The 14654-nt window shown below is 39.4% G+C and overlaps 1 protein-coding gene across 2 annotated transcripts; it reads left to right on the forward strand.

Moving 5' to 3' along the window:
* The first annotated feature begins 11077 nt into the window (after positions 1–11077).
* LOC120256944 lies at positions 11078–13959 on the forward strand. Of its 2 annotated transcripts, none has more exons than XM_039264604.1 (4): positions 11078–11131; positions 11789–12083; positions 12574–12819; positions 13923–13959. In XM_039264604.1, exons 2-4 carry the CDS (start codon positions 11838–11840, stop codon positions 13944–13946), a joined length of 516 nt encoding a protein of 171 aa, XP_039120538.1. In that variant the 5' UTR covers positions 11078–11131; positions 11789–11837; the 3' UTR covers positions 13947–13959. The 2 variants fall into 2 exon arrangements, with proteins under 2 accessions (XP_039120538.1, XP_039120537.1); XM_039264603.1 differs by lacking the exon at positions 13923–13959 and adding an exon at positions 13486–13856.
* Positions 13960–14654: the final 695 nt, after the last annotated feature.

The raw sequence follows: 14654 nt of genomic DNA on the forward strand, positions 1-14654 counted from the left end.
GTATTATAAATATTTAAATGATATTATCGATTGTTACATGATATTATATATAATTAAGCGTTAAGTGAGACAAATTAAATGATAACGTAAAAGGTATTAAACACTATTAGGTAATAGTTAAACACTATAATAAAACCTTTAAACAATATCATAAAAACTTTTACACTTACCCGTCCAGAAGCGGTTGAGGAAGATCCTCATCGACTCACCCTGCTCGTATTTATTAAAACGACTCGGGCGAACCATTTCTTCTTCTTGGAATAAAAGCTTTCCGTAAACTGCAGTCGATTTCTGATTGGCCTTGTCCATCTCTCGTTGCTCGATCGGGGTCTTGATGACTCTTCCTTCGATCTGAGGGGCGATGGCGGCAGCGATGCTACGAAACCAGCGTCCTTGCGTTGTTGTTCTTGTTGTGGGATTGTGTTTGGCTTCGATGCGAGGGGCGGCGGCGGCATCGGCCGTAGACACATCCCACATGGTTCTTGTTGTGGTGGGATTGTGTCATTGCTTGGGTCTGCGATGCTTTGTCGGCGCGGCCGCGGCCCGCATGACAGCGGATCGACGATCTTCTCTAGCGCGTGGCCGCAGCTGGCATCATTTGGGAACACACCCTTAACTTGTTCTTGATCTTGAGGATTGTATCCATCTTTGATGCCGCTAATCTCGGCGGTAGGTTCAGCGGGTCGAGGGATTTCGTCGAGAAAAGTCGGCGACCTTCTCAGACAGCCAGCGGCGACAGTCGTCTACGATGTCCTTCAGCAACGACGGCGTGCCTGCGATGGTGTTGCTATTGTTTCGTCGATCGGTCGGTGATGAGGCGGAAGCGATATTGTTCTCCCTCTTTTTCCTAAGTCTCTTGAATGTGGCCGCCTATGGAATGACCTTCCAGGTGATGTCGTTGTCGTCGAATTCCGGCGCCTCGTTCGTCCCGGGTGCTTGATTCTTTCGAGGATGGCGCGGCCGGTTGTGAAAAACGTCCTTCGGCGCCTCAACACGGCGACAAGCCGAAACTTCGATCGTCAATATCTGGCATGACTGTATAAGAGTTCGCGGTGACATCTTACGCCTAATGTTACGGTGAGGTACTGCCGGTCGGAGGGCTGCCGTGGTCGGTGCGCACTGATCGGAGACTGATCGTTATCGTGGTAGGGGGTTGTTGCTGATCTGCGGTCGTGGGGAATACGTGCTTGGCGTGGTGGGGTGGAAGTAGGAGAGCGGCGTCCGGTCATGCGCGCAAAGAGTGCCTCTCATCACCTCGAGCCCAGTGGTTAGGAGCTGATGGCATTCGTCAGTCGGTTGGCCCCAACAAATATTTCTTCTTGACGTCGTAGGGAACCATTTCGAGGAAACTAACATATATAAACGAAACAATTTCGTGAAATCATTCATTTTAAACTATAAAAACTATATTTAAACATAGTGTTTATATATTTAAGCGTTATAGAATATAATTAAGCGGAGAAACGAAAATATTTAAACTGGTATGAATAAGTTTTTAAGCGGTAAATACTAAAGTTAAGCGCTAAATAAAATGTTTAAACATTAAAGACTTATGTTAAACATTGTCCATGATTTAATACCTCTTTTTCCATCGAGCCGATGACAAGCTCGTTTCTCATCGAAATCACTTGGGTAAGTACTTTCAGCCATGTAGCGACATCCTTGGGATCTTCTGAAGCGGACTTTCTTCCCGTTACGGTCGACTTTCGTGAAAACCCAGGGACGTTAAGCGGCGATAGAGCAACCCTTAATGTACCACTGTGTTGGTCTTAACTTTCGGCGCATCTATCTTGCGCTCGAGTAGTTTGCTTGTGGAATATCCTCCATAAAGCGGCTTGTCAAATCGCCTAGCGCCCATGCGTGTCGCCCGTGGGTACGGTAGATCATCGGCGTAATCAGCGATCCGATTCGGGAGCCCGAGCGTGATGTATTTGGGAAGAGGTACGTCCCCATGAAGTGCACGCATCGGGGAGTTTGACAAAATTATCTTCTTACTCCCTCACGTCCGGAACAAGTTGCGCTGAGTGCTCTTGATGGAGTCTCTGTGTGTCTCGTGGGTCTTTGATGAGATCTCAGCCCTTGAGCCGAGCGACTGGTTTTTTCTTCTTACGAAAGACCATCTGCGTCGCCATCTAGCCTTGAGACCAAGACGAGGGCCACGTCTTGAGGTGCACAAAAGCTTCGTGGGCTTTCCCAGATCCACGAATTTATTGGTGCGACCATCGTGCGTCTGCAAAGAGAATCAAGAAGGGCCCTCGGCGGTATATAGCTTCATTTCGATGAAGCAGCGCTAAGCGATTGTCCTTCGAATAATTTCCGGTGTCGAGATCGTGTTATCTTTCGATTCGACTAAGGTCTCCATGGCCGTGATCGAAATAGCATCGCCCGTTAACTGGGTTGACCGCCGTAATCCGAGCTGCTGACAGATAACAACACGTTCGACATGCGATATTGACAAAAGTTTAAGCGGAAATATAAGGTTTTAAGCGGTAAACTCTCGTTTATTAAGCAGGAGATATAACATGTTAGCGAGACCCATTTTAAACGGAGACAACAAAATTTTAAGCTGTAACATCTCGTTTCTTAAGCGTCGACCTCCTTTGTTAAGCTAGCCATATCAAAGCGAAAAGGGAAATGTACATTATAAATATTACACAAATCATAACAATCGAAAAACTATTTCGATATGTGTATACATATGAAAATACAGAAACAAAACAAAACCCTAGCGAGAAATCTCCTGCGAGACTATGAGCCCAGTAGAAATCCCTCTGAGACTTGATATCTTCCAACAAAAAGCAGGAGCCTGCAAAACAAAACCGAAAAATCTTTTTATGTAGAGCAGTTAACATAAAACCATACTCAATACCTTAGATTTCAAAGCGATGAAATGCCAACTACTTGCGAGAGGACTTCTCCTTCGAGATCTCGAGTGGAAAGGGAAAAGGCGATGAAATGCCAATTCTGAGAGGCGACCCTGGGAGCGACTTCGGAAATGGAAAAAGGTGAAGGCGTGAGTTGAGAAAAAGCAAATGTGACTCCGATAAATTAGTCTCTCGGGGTTACCCTACGGAAAACCGCCCTTCCTCTGAAATCGTCCGAGATAGGGCTGCGACCCAGCGACTCCCAGTGCAAGGGCATTTTAGTCAAAAATTTGAAACTCACTCCGATTTCACATCCGTTCTGGGGTTTGGGGGTTTGAAAAACATAAAGTTTAAAAGGAGGGATTTTTGGGGATTACTAAAAACTAACGGGGTGTTTTTGGCGATTTACTACTTAAAGGGTTTTTAGCGATTTCCACTATAATCATTTTACCCTTATTTTTTATATTAGTTTGGATTATTTATAGACTTAAAATAATCTACAAAGGTCATAAACAAGTCTTCTTAAAAACCTTATACTTTAAAATTTATTATAATTCATGTATTTTTAAATTTTAAAAAACTTTAATTGGAGTTGCAATGGGACACTAAAAAAATTCTTATTCAATTATCATAGAAAAAAACTTCATTTTGCTTAAAAATAATAAAAAGTTTATCTTTTTCAATTTACATTAAAAAAACCAAAGCACCTTCAACCGACTTCTCAAATCAAATTTAAACTTGGGGAAAATTCTTGTTTACCCTAGTGAATTTCAAAAATTTTCAAAGCAGACCCCTCAATTTTGGCAAACCCAGACAACCCTTCAGTTATTGTTTAACTTCACTTTTACCCCCTACAGTTCACTTGAAATCCGATCATATTATGAAATTCCATTTTTTACCCTTGAAAATGGCGGGAAAAAAATGCCACTCACATCATGTCAATCTTTATACATAAAATTTTTGTTTTTGTTGCCTTTTTGTTAAACAAAGTTTTAGAAGGTTCATCACATCTTCTTCTTCTTCTTTTTCTTATTTTCCTTATTTGGTTTGTTATATTTGAATTCTGCCGGTTTCTTGATAAGGTTAGAATTTCTTCGATTCGAGGGCTATTGTTCAGTGACTTCTTGGGAATTGGTGTTAGCTTAGTTGAGATATGTGAGCGATTAGGTCTTGATGTTCCCCGTGTCAGAATGAAGTTTATCACACCGATGGATATAAAAGCGGTTTGTCGATAAAAAGCAAGGTTGACTTCTAGCGGATGTGCCATTGTCGATCTTGTTGGGAGCGGGGCGTTGTGCCGTTGTTGAATCCCTCACGAAAATGAGATTTTCTCGTTGTAAGATTCTTCTCTTTTATGTTTATCTAATTGTATAAGTTGATTACCGTTTAACGTCGCTTGTCTCTGTTTAAATACATTATTTTTTTATATTTAACAATTGTCTTCTTCGTTTAATTTATTTGTCGATGTATTTAACTATTTGCATTACTCGTTTAACATTGTAATGTATCATTTAAACATTTTATGTCTACTGCTTAAAATATTTTTACATTCGTTTAAAGCTGAAGTGTTGTCAGTGACCAATGGCAAATTTATGGTATCCGTGCTACAAGAATTAATGGCGCCATTAAATTCTATCTAGATTAATGAGAAAAGCTCGGTCCCTCGTGTGTTTCCATTTTTTCTCGGTTTGAGCGTCGACCAGACTACGGACTTCACACCATAAATGAGAAGGAAGACCACTTCCCCTGAACACCCCCTCCTCCTCTTCCTCTGTTTCTTCTCGGATGAGTTTCATCTTCATGTGTCCAGGATCATCCTCTTCTGGAGAATCGATCACGTAACAAGTTAAACTTTCTTTTTCTGTTCGAGTCGGGAAAGCCGCCTAATTGCACGAATCGCGGAGGATGATGGGACAAGCGATTAAGCGGGCATTTTGACTGATCGATGACAAGAAAGATTTTTCACGCGATGTTTGATTGCGGAGGATTCTCCGGGAGAGGAGACCCCGACACATACTTTAAAAGCGAAATTCATATTTATCACTTGAGAATTGTTCTCATCATTTTAAAAAAATTTTTCCTTAGTGTGCAAATATTATTGTCTTTGTTTAAGCTGTTTAAATGCCTTTTTTTAGCTGTTCATGTTCTACGTTATGCGAGGGTTCGAGTTGATGCGCATGTTATGCTGACTGCCGTGAGCATTCGAAGGTACATATACTTGTTGAGGAAAGCGGAAATCTTAATGAGGCGAACTAGGATAGACTCGCAGAGTGTCCGATGTCCAGTGAAGACATTGTAAATGTTGTGGATGTTGTAAATGTTGTAAATATTTTTATTTGAAATGAAGCAAATGTGTACGAGTGTGAACTTTTGATATTTAATCGGAGGCTATTGTAAATGTTTAAATATTATAAATGAAACAAACTTATTTGAGTGTCGACTTTTTGATATTTAAACATTTTTTGAAACAAAAAAAGGGCATTGTAAAACAAACAAAATGTTAAACAAAAATCGCCTTACTACTTAAGCATGTGACAGCGGTGTTTTAAAAAATAAATATGTTTAAGCGGTGACAACGGTTTAAACAAAAAAATAAATATGTTTAAGCGATATACAAATTATTTAATAAATCGGATATGACACGTTGGTGGAATTATACATTCGAGAGGTGAGCGTTAGGGTAAGATGTATTCGATGTCGCGAGTCGTTCGATGCTTGGACCAAAGAAGCTCGGCATTTGGCGGTAGCGAAGATGAGTCGACTCCATAAGGTATTCGAATATTCATTTTCACTTAAGAATTCGTATTATCCTTTAAAATAGTTTATAAATATTCAAATATATTTCTCTTTGTTTAACCATCTACATCATTGTTTAATTTATGATAATCTTTGTTTAATAAAAGTGTGTTTATGTTTAACTATCAATGTCTTAAGCTTAACCTTATGCGAGATTTGTGTTGTATCGCTATCTGAGTTCAAATTGATCGCATGTTATGCTAACCGCCGTGAGCAAGCGAACAAATGAGTAGACCCTACTTGTGCTCGGACATACATTCGAAGGTGGAGATACTTGTGGAGGATAGCCGAAAATCTTCGTGTTGAGTGCGTTGTGTCGATGATAGTTATGAAGTGATTGACCCGATGCGGCTACTACGTAGATCTTGCCATCGAGAACATGCTCGTATCGCGGTGGCGAGTTTATGGTATCCGTGCGAAACACGCTTGCTACTGCAATAATGCGAGACGAGACACCAGCGTTCGTCGATTTATTAGCGGCTACTTAGCGTCGACAATTACAAGCTGGCGTATAAAGGAAGCTATATTCCCCATACCCGGCGATGACAAGCCTACGGACGAAAATCGTGAAGCTGCGTTTGCGACCGCTTTGTGACGAAGGCAACACAGGGAGTCCTAGGCGAAGAGGATCAAGTCACGAAGCCTTTGAGGTCAGTGAGTTACGTTGCGTGCATTGCCCGCGGCTCGGTCGCTGATCGTGAGATCTTCATGATAAAAGCGTAAATCGACTAGCCATTGTAAAACAGCTAATTTTTAAAAAGAAACAAACTTAATTGTGTGCTAACTTTTCATTTTTAAACAGAGAAAACCTTATTCTTCTGATTAACACATGTATTTAAATAGAGACATTATTATTTTTAAGCGGTAAATAGTTATTTTTTTACAAGTGACTAGTTAAGTCTTAAAGCTGTAACATGGATATTTAAACAATGACATTGACAATTAAACAATTAAACTTAAAAATTAAACAATGAAAGTGCAAGTTAAACAATAATCTTTGGAAGGTTAAAAAAAAAGTCAGTATATAAATATAGATACATGTAAATTTACATTGACAAAATTTGTCATATTCTTGAAATAATGAATTGAATTTAAAAGCTGGTTTTACATTTGAAACTAAGACAACGTATTCTATGAACCAGCTTTTCGAACACTCCCCTTTGGCAGTGATGCTGGCTGCCCTCCCCTCCTTAAGTATCACGGGAAACATACTTTAATCGTAGATAAGGGACGTCCGTCTACGGTAGCCGTAGCTTCTCATCTGTGAGTAACTGCTCGATAAACCGCATCACATAGACGGTGCAGTCGACACTTCCTTGTTTTTGTTGTGGAGTTTCAGTGTCATGAACAAGTGGATACTTTGCGGTCGTTGACTCGTCGAACTCCATGTCGATACAAAGGTCGAATAGGTTCCGCTGTGGAGGTATACAAGTTGATATTAGAATACAGGTTATTTACCAAACACTATTACTCAAACACAAATTATTAAAACACTTACCATGTCTAGCGCGTCTTTATCGTATTCCTTGCTTTGACATGAAGATTAATGCTTGTATTCTTGTTTGTCATTGTCAAGGATGATGGCATGGAAGTGGTCATTTATAATTATCGGGGAGGATGACAATTTCAACATCACTGCAAGTTCTTGTGCGACATCTCCGATCATATCCATAGTGGTATCATGTACGTCTTCCTGCATTGAAATAAAGCAGCGCCCGGTTAGTGGGTGTGATGGAGCGCGCTTCTTATAGCGATATGGCACTATCGTCGGTGAATTTTTGGATTATACATATGAAAGCGTCCATCACATCATGCATGACCATCTCCTTCCCCTCAAGCGGATCGAATAACTTTGGATCGTGTAAAGGGCGTGAGTCGTTTTTCCACCGCACGAGTCTTTGCGGTTAAATAGTATGAGAGATATGTATATAATATTGTAAATATTTAAGCGATATATCAACAGCTTAAATTCTATATCGAATATTTAAGCGTTAACTATATAAATTAAATGGTAACATATAATAGTTTAAATTCTATTTTGGAATAGTTAAGCGTTAAAATATATAACTTAAAGGGTAACATGTAATAGTTTAAACAATACCATAAAAAAACTTCAAACTTACTTGTCCATAGAGGGCGGTTGAGGGAAGATCCTTATCAACTCACGTTACGTACTTGTTCGGTAGCGATTAGCGATGTATTTTTTTCTTCTTGAATAAAAGACTTTCCAGAACTTCTTCTAATTTTTGATTGGCGTTGATCTTCTCTCTCAGTACGTCATTTCAGCGGCATTCCCTTGACCCTCGTCAACAGCTGTTTTGGGATCATCATGCTGATGCTTTGTTGTTGTCGGTTATCGAGTGTTTGCTACCGACATCATCTTCCTTCGATGCAGGCGCGACAACGACATCAGCGGAGACATATCATTACATGCTTCTTGTTGTTGTGGGATTGTATGCGCATTTCGATGCGGCGCTTTATCGGCCGTTAGTTCCACCGTGACTATGATTTCGTTGACAATAGAGTCGGCGACCTTCTCGATCGTGGCTACGGCAGCGACATCAATGGGAGACACGATGTTAGGTCGGTTCTTGTTCTTGAGGGATTGTGTTCGTCTTTGATGCCGCTTTATCGGCCGCCCGTTCCAGCGAGTTCATGCGCGGAGATATTGATCTTATCAACCCGCGCGATAGCAACATCATCGTGATCTCCTCCGCGTGGCGAGCCATGTCGTTCGCGGTAACACCATCGACCCGGCGATGGTCTTTGCTATTGTTCATCATCGGTAGGCGGTGGAGATGGAGACATTATTGTTTTCCTCTTTTTCACAAGCCTCTTCGAATGAGGCCGTTTTTGAATGGTCTCCCCGATAATGTCGTCGTCGTCGAATTACGACGTCGCGTCCGTCCCGGGTGCTTCATTTGTTCGGAGGGACGACGTAGTCGATGTGATCGGCCTTCAGATGCCTCGACCCTAGCGACAAGCGGGGAACTCGATCAGTCAATATCTGGCGAGCTTGCGGAAGAGTTCTGATGACATCCTCGCCTGAGTGCTCGATGCGTGGTGCTGCCCGCGGTCGGTGCCCGCGATCGGGGGGAATGTCGATGTCGTCGTCGGTGGGGATGTTGCAATCTGGCGAGGTAGGGGAGGGCTTCTCTGGCGTCGAGGATTGCGTGTTCGTTTTGGCGTGGAAGTAGGAGAACGACGTCGAGCATGCACGGAAGAGGTTGCCCTCTCATCTTGCGTTCGAGCAAGTGGTTCCAGAGCAATAACATCCAACCGACGGTTGGCCCGAACAAATATATCTTCATCAGCATTCGCCGGAACCAGCTCAGGAAACTAACATGTGTAAAACAAACAATTTAGCGAAATCATTCAACTTAAACAATATAAACTATAGTTAAATATTGAACTTATATATTTAAACATTATAGCATAAACGTAAATAGAGAACAAAAGTTTTAAACATTGAAGAATACTTTTTAAACGGTAAATGAACAAAGTTAAACGGTAAATAATATGTTTAAACATTAACATCGACTGTTAAACACATTGTTCATGATTTATTACCTCTTTTCTTTCGAGAGATGACAAACTGTTTTCTATCATCGGTTGCTTCCGATAAGTATTTTCACCGTAGCACAGCATCCTTGGAATCTTGCAGAAATGGACTTTCTTTCCGGTTCCGGTCAGCTCGTAAAACCAGATGTTAAGCGCGACCGTGCAACCCTTGATATACCACGTGTTGGTCTTCTTCCCCGTGCATTTAGCTTGCACTCGAACGACTGCTTGTGGAATGTCCTTCATAAGCCACTTGTGCGTCACCTACGCCCATGCGTATCGCCCCATGCTAGGTAGATCATTGACATAATCAACGATCTAGTTAGGAACCGAGCAGGAGGTATTTGGGAAGAGGATTGTACCCATGAGGTATACCATCAGTAGTTTCGCAAAATTTTCTTCTTCTCCCCTCTGTCCAACGAGTTGCTGAAGAGTGCTCTTGATGGAGTCTCTGTGTCTCTTAGGTTTTGGATAAATACCTCTCTTCGAAAGCTGAGCGTGTTTTCTTCTTCTGAAACACGACTACGTCTCCATCGCAACGCAGACCAAGAACGAGGGCCACATCTTTAGGCCTGAAAGTCAGCATACTTTCCCCGATCCTGAATTTATTGGTGCGGTTATCGTACCTTTGCAACAGAGAATCAAGAAGGGCCCGCTCTTGGAATCGACTTCGACTCGATAAATCCTACTGACGATGTCCTTCGGATGATCTCCCGGTGTTGAGGGATCATGTGAACTTTCAATTCGACCCGCGGTCTCCACTACCGGGTGTCAAGTAGCATCGCCCATTAACTAGATTGACCGCCCGTAATCACAAGACTGCGACGATAGCAGACACGTTCGACCCGGTAGTATTCACAAATTGTTAAGTGGAAATATAAGTTATTAAACGGTAAACTCTCAATTCTTAAATAGTGATATCACTTGTTAAGCGAGACCTATGTTATTAAATAGGGATGCCAATATTTAAGCGGAGGCGACAAAACTTAAGCGGTAAAAAGCTCGTTTCTTTAATCGGAGACCTCATTTTAGTCTGACTACAGACCATATCGATTGAAAGGGGAAAGCGTACATTATAAACATTACACAAATCACAACAATCGAAAAAAACTATTTCGATCGTGTACCTGAGACGACAAATGTAAAAACAATACAAAACCCTAGTCAGAAATCTCCCTTGAGGACTAACAAAACCCCGGTAGATAAATCCCCGTGCGAGGGCTTGATGTCTTCCATTAAAAAAACAAAATCACAAAACAAAACCGAAAAAAATGTTTCTTTATAGCAGAATAGTTAACATAAAACCATAATCCATACCTTAGATTACAAGCGATGAAATGCCGAATATTTGCTGTGGGACTTCTCCTCGAGACAACTGGTGGAAAGGGAAAAAAATTTGAATTTTCTGGGAGGATGTGCAAAAAAATGATGAGCAGCGAGTTGAGAGAAGATAAGCAAGCGAGCTCAAATTCTTTGTAGCCCTAAGAAAAAAACCCCCACTTCCTCTCCCACCGCCTGAAAATGGCTGCGACCACGACTTCACGTACAAGGGCATTTTTAGTCCATAAAATTTAAAAAAATCACTCAGGTTAACCACCGTTACATACTTTTGGGGTTTCAAAATCATGGAGTGTAACAGGAAGGGGGTTTTGGGGATTGCAAAATTAGAGGGGTTTTTTTTGGTAATATAGCAAACTTAGGGGTTTTTTTTTGGCAATTTCCACTTTAAACTTTTAAATAATAATAATATTATTATTATTTAATATGTTTCAAAAATCAAGAGTGACTTTAAAATTTATTTACAAAAACTCGAGGGGTTTCTTTGCATATGTAGCAAACTGGGCTTTTTTGGCACAAAAAGAACAAAGGTTTATGGCGGTGCCGGTGTTGGCGAAGCTTCGGGTTTCAAGGTACGCTCTTTTCCTTTCCCTTCTTCCGTAGTTTGGGATTCTTTTCGTCCATATTATCGTTGATTTGATCAATGTTTGCCTGCATATTTGATCCAAAAATCATGTTGTTCACTCGTAAATTTGTTTAGAATTTGAGCTCATCTTGGATTTATCATCAAAATCTGGAATTTTTCGTTGAGATTTAAGTGCTGGATGTGCAGATGTTTTTTGTGTTTTTGGCTACTGGATCATGTTTCTAGGTTTTAGGGTTTGTTTGTATTGAGGGAAATAGAAGCGAAGAAATAAAGCAAGTAGCTATTTTTTCTTTTTTTTTTGGTGTGTGTTTTGTTGGATGATGAAAATGAATATATTAGATGGAGTTTTATTTTTTTTTTCATTGTGTTGCGTGCCTCAATTTTCCTTTTTTTTTGTGGGATTTTTCCATGTCAAAATATGACTAGTGCAACAGCATTGGGGTAATAATTTCAATTTAGTTTATTTTTTCTTCTTTCTTATGATTCCCGGTGTTTGTTTATTCTCTTTCTTTTGCTAAGATGTAATCAGGAACGAAGCTTTGAACAAGTTTTATATGATATTGTGTTTTGTTTAATTATAGTTATCTTTTCTCATTTCTTGATGTTGAGGGCTGAATAGTATGTTGAGATTTTGGATGTGCAGATTTTTTATTCGTTAATTTGAAGCTGGTAGTTTTGAAATTCATTTGAGAATGAACATTGCCCGAATAAATATTTGGCGTTCTGTTCCGGGACTTTCTTTAAGAGATCCCCACTCAAGACTTGAAAGAGCACGCCTTTCCTTGTCTCAGTCATCTTGCTTGCGCCTATGTGCTTATTCACCCAGTAAATCTCTTCTTTACAAGGCATTCCCGAGGTTAGTTCATACAGTGGCAAAACATAGAAGATATACTATGCAAGTAATGCATGGAGAAGGATACTCAGACGGCGGACATGAGGTAATGGTTTTCCTGAAATGTTGACATTTTTCTATTTTGTTCTCGTTGCCCCTAATCAATCTTTGTAGCACTTAATCTAATCTAGTTTTGTTAAAATTCGCCAGACTTATCTTTGGAAGAAGAGACATTAGTTTTTTCAATTGAACTTCTTTGGAGTAGTGACTCTGAGTCTGTGACCTGAATTTGATATATGTTTTCTATCGAACACTTAAACTTGAGATTTATTGTAATTGATTTGAAAGTTTTGTGCTTTATTATAATGCATTTGTAAGTTACTAAAGTCTCAATTTAACTGTTGAGTAATATTTCATGTACCATAAATTCACAAACATTTCAGATCTTTCATGTTAATTTCAATTGAAATGAAAGTAATAAAGACACTGATTGAGCTCCACAAGGGAATTGATTTCCTTCGTAATTTTATTCCTTACTAGTTTGACTTGTGAGAATTATTTAAGGATGCTTTTGATTAATGAGAACTTTGAAGCAGGAGCAACCAAGGGAAGATTTGTTTACAGTGCAGCCTCAAGAAAAGAGGAAAATACAAACTATAGAGGACTTATTGAGGGAGCAGATAGAAAAGCAGGAATTTTATAGTGGTGGAGATGCAGGAAACAATAAACCTCCCAAACATGGTGGTGGCGGTGGTTTTGGTGATTGGTATAATTCAAAATTTTCCGAGTTCAGGGATGAATCAATTCAAGTGATTTTAGCCACCATTGGCTTTGTCTTTCTGGTAAGTACACCTTATTATTTGTTCAGGTGCTTTAAAATTTTCTCCTGCCTGATTTATGAATAATGTTCAGTCATATTATGATTTTAATTTTCTTAAAAAATTTCAATGCCTTCGTGTCTCTTTTCATGGCTACAATCGAATTATTTCATTATTTGTTTATGATTGAGCCATTTTTAAATTCCATGCTGTGTACTGAACAGACTTACTTGATGGTTGCTTCTAACAGTTTATATTCCTTTTTTTTTTTGTTTGGAACTTTCTGCTTGCTACAATTACATCTTGAGAATGTTGGATCTCCCATATCTTGCCACTGCCACTGACCTAGTTGTGATTCCATCAGTTTAGACCTGACAATTATAAATTTGTAGTTCGTTTTTGGCTGCATTTCTATTTGTTTGAGATGTATGTGTAACATTATACTGGTTTATCATCACCATCTTCTTTATCACTGTTACAACTCTCTTCTAAGTGGAAAGTGCACACCTCAGGTTTATCACTTTATTTCTTCATTATCCAATGCTCCAACCCCAACTGAGACTGGAGAAGTAAAATATAGTTTTAGTACCTTATTGACGCTTTATCCATAGATACATACAACATAAATGCAAGACCTTTGCTCACTCCAGTTATCTTTTTATTCAAACAAATTTCTCTGTCCTTTTGTAGATATCTCTACTCATTTACTACGGTTAACTTCGATTTGACTCCAAAAAGAGCGTAGCATCTCTGGAGATGAAAGAACTGAAAGTGCATTCGTGAGATTGAGCTACTTCATATCTTAACTGTTACCACGAAAATGTTATTCTCTCTTTAAGCTGTCATTGATAATCAAATGAATTTTGAATTTAAAATTTGTAAAACAAAAATAACTCAGTGGTCATTCTGGTGATCCATTTTAAGAACCATGTAACCTACGACAAAATGGATAGTTCACCATGCAACTTGTCGACACTGTTTTATTATAATTAGCACGAACACCTGTCCTCTCATTTGATAACCATACATTGTCAATTCTTCAACTGACCTCTTATATCTTGGTATTATAGTATCTTTGCATTGTTCGTGGCTACGAACTGGCGGTAACTGAGTCTGGACTTCATCAGATACCTTTGTGGAGGACAGAGTAGTCGAAAGGTTGATCGTGCCTTCTATACATGGGAAGAGTTCTGGAACAGAATTCTCAGGAAGAGAAGGCCGAGATAACAAGAACGACAACAGAGGAAAAGCTGGTGGAGGATGACTGGATTGAATGAGTTACTTATTGCTACAAGCCACACACTCAAATATATGCTCTTAAAAGATACAAGTAAAATACCTCGGCCTTTCTCTTTTTAGTCACCCTCTGCATTTTTTATCCGGATCAATTCCAAAAAGCTCACCAGTCTCTCAATGCCAAGGACAAGCTATGTAGTTTTTCTTGAGAGTCTAGTGTTCAATCATGTTTGTCTTCATGGTTGCTAGATTTTTTTGTAAGAGGTTTTTGAATTTGAATAGAATGTTGCAAACAATGTAATGTGGACAAGTCATAGGATCTATTCTCAACTTTTTTTAGTTGGGAGGAATAGGAAAAACTATGTTTTTTTTATTGTAGAGGTAGTATTTGTTTTTTCAAAAGAAATTAAAATTTGTTTTTGTTCACAAGTGTTGGGAAATAGAAAAACGAATGCATTTCTTGTTTTTGTTTTTGTTTTTGTTTTTTTCTATGTGGTAATTATCCTTTCATTTCTTTTTCATTTATTTTCTTGCAAATTTTATTAATATAAAGAATCTAGAAATTATAATAAAAGGTTTATAGTTTATTGGTATTGGTCTCACTATGAAAGGTAAGATTTTTA

The sequence above is a fragment of the Dioscorea cayenensis genome, unplaced genomic scaffold, assembly GCF_009730915.1.
Source record: "Dioscorea cayenensis subsp. rotundata cultivar TDr96_F1 unplaced genomic scaffold, TDr96_F1_v2_PseudoChromosome.rev07_lg8_w22 25.fasta BLBR01001746.1, whole genome shotgun sequence".
Lineage (NCBI taxonomy): Eukaryota > Viridiplantae > Streptophyta > Magnoliopsida > Dioscoreales > Dioscoreaceae > Dioscorea > Dioscorea cayenensis.

Excerpts from the sequence above, each read along its gene's own strand:
- LOC120256944 (XM_039264603.1), top strand. The coding sequence starts at position 11,838 with ATGAACATTGCCCGAATAAATATTTGGCGTTCTGTTCCGGGACTTTCT. Across the intron at positions 12,084-12,573 it reads ACTCAGACGGCGGACATGAG|GAGCAACCAAGGGAAGATTT; the intron begins GTAATGGTTTTC and ends ACTTTGAAGCAG. Across the intron at positions 12,820-13,485 it reads CCATTGGCTTTGTCTTTCTG|ATATCTCTACTCATTTACTA; the intron begins GTAAGTACACCT and ends GTCCTTTTGTAG.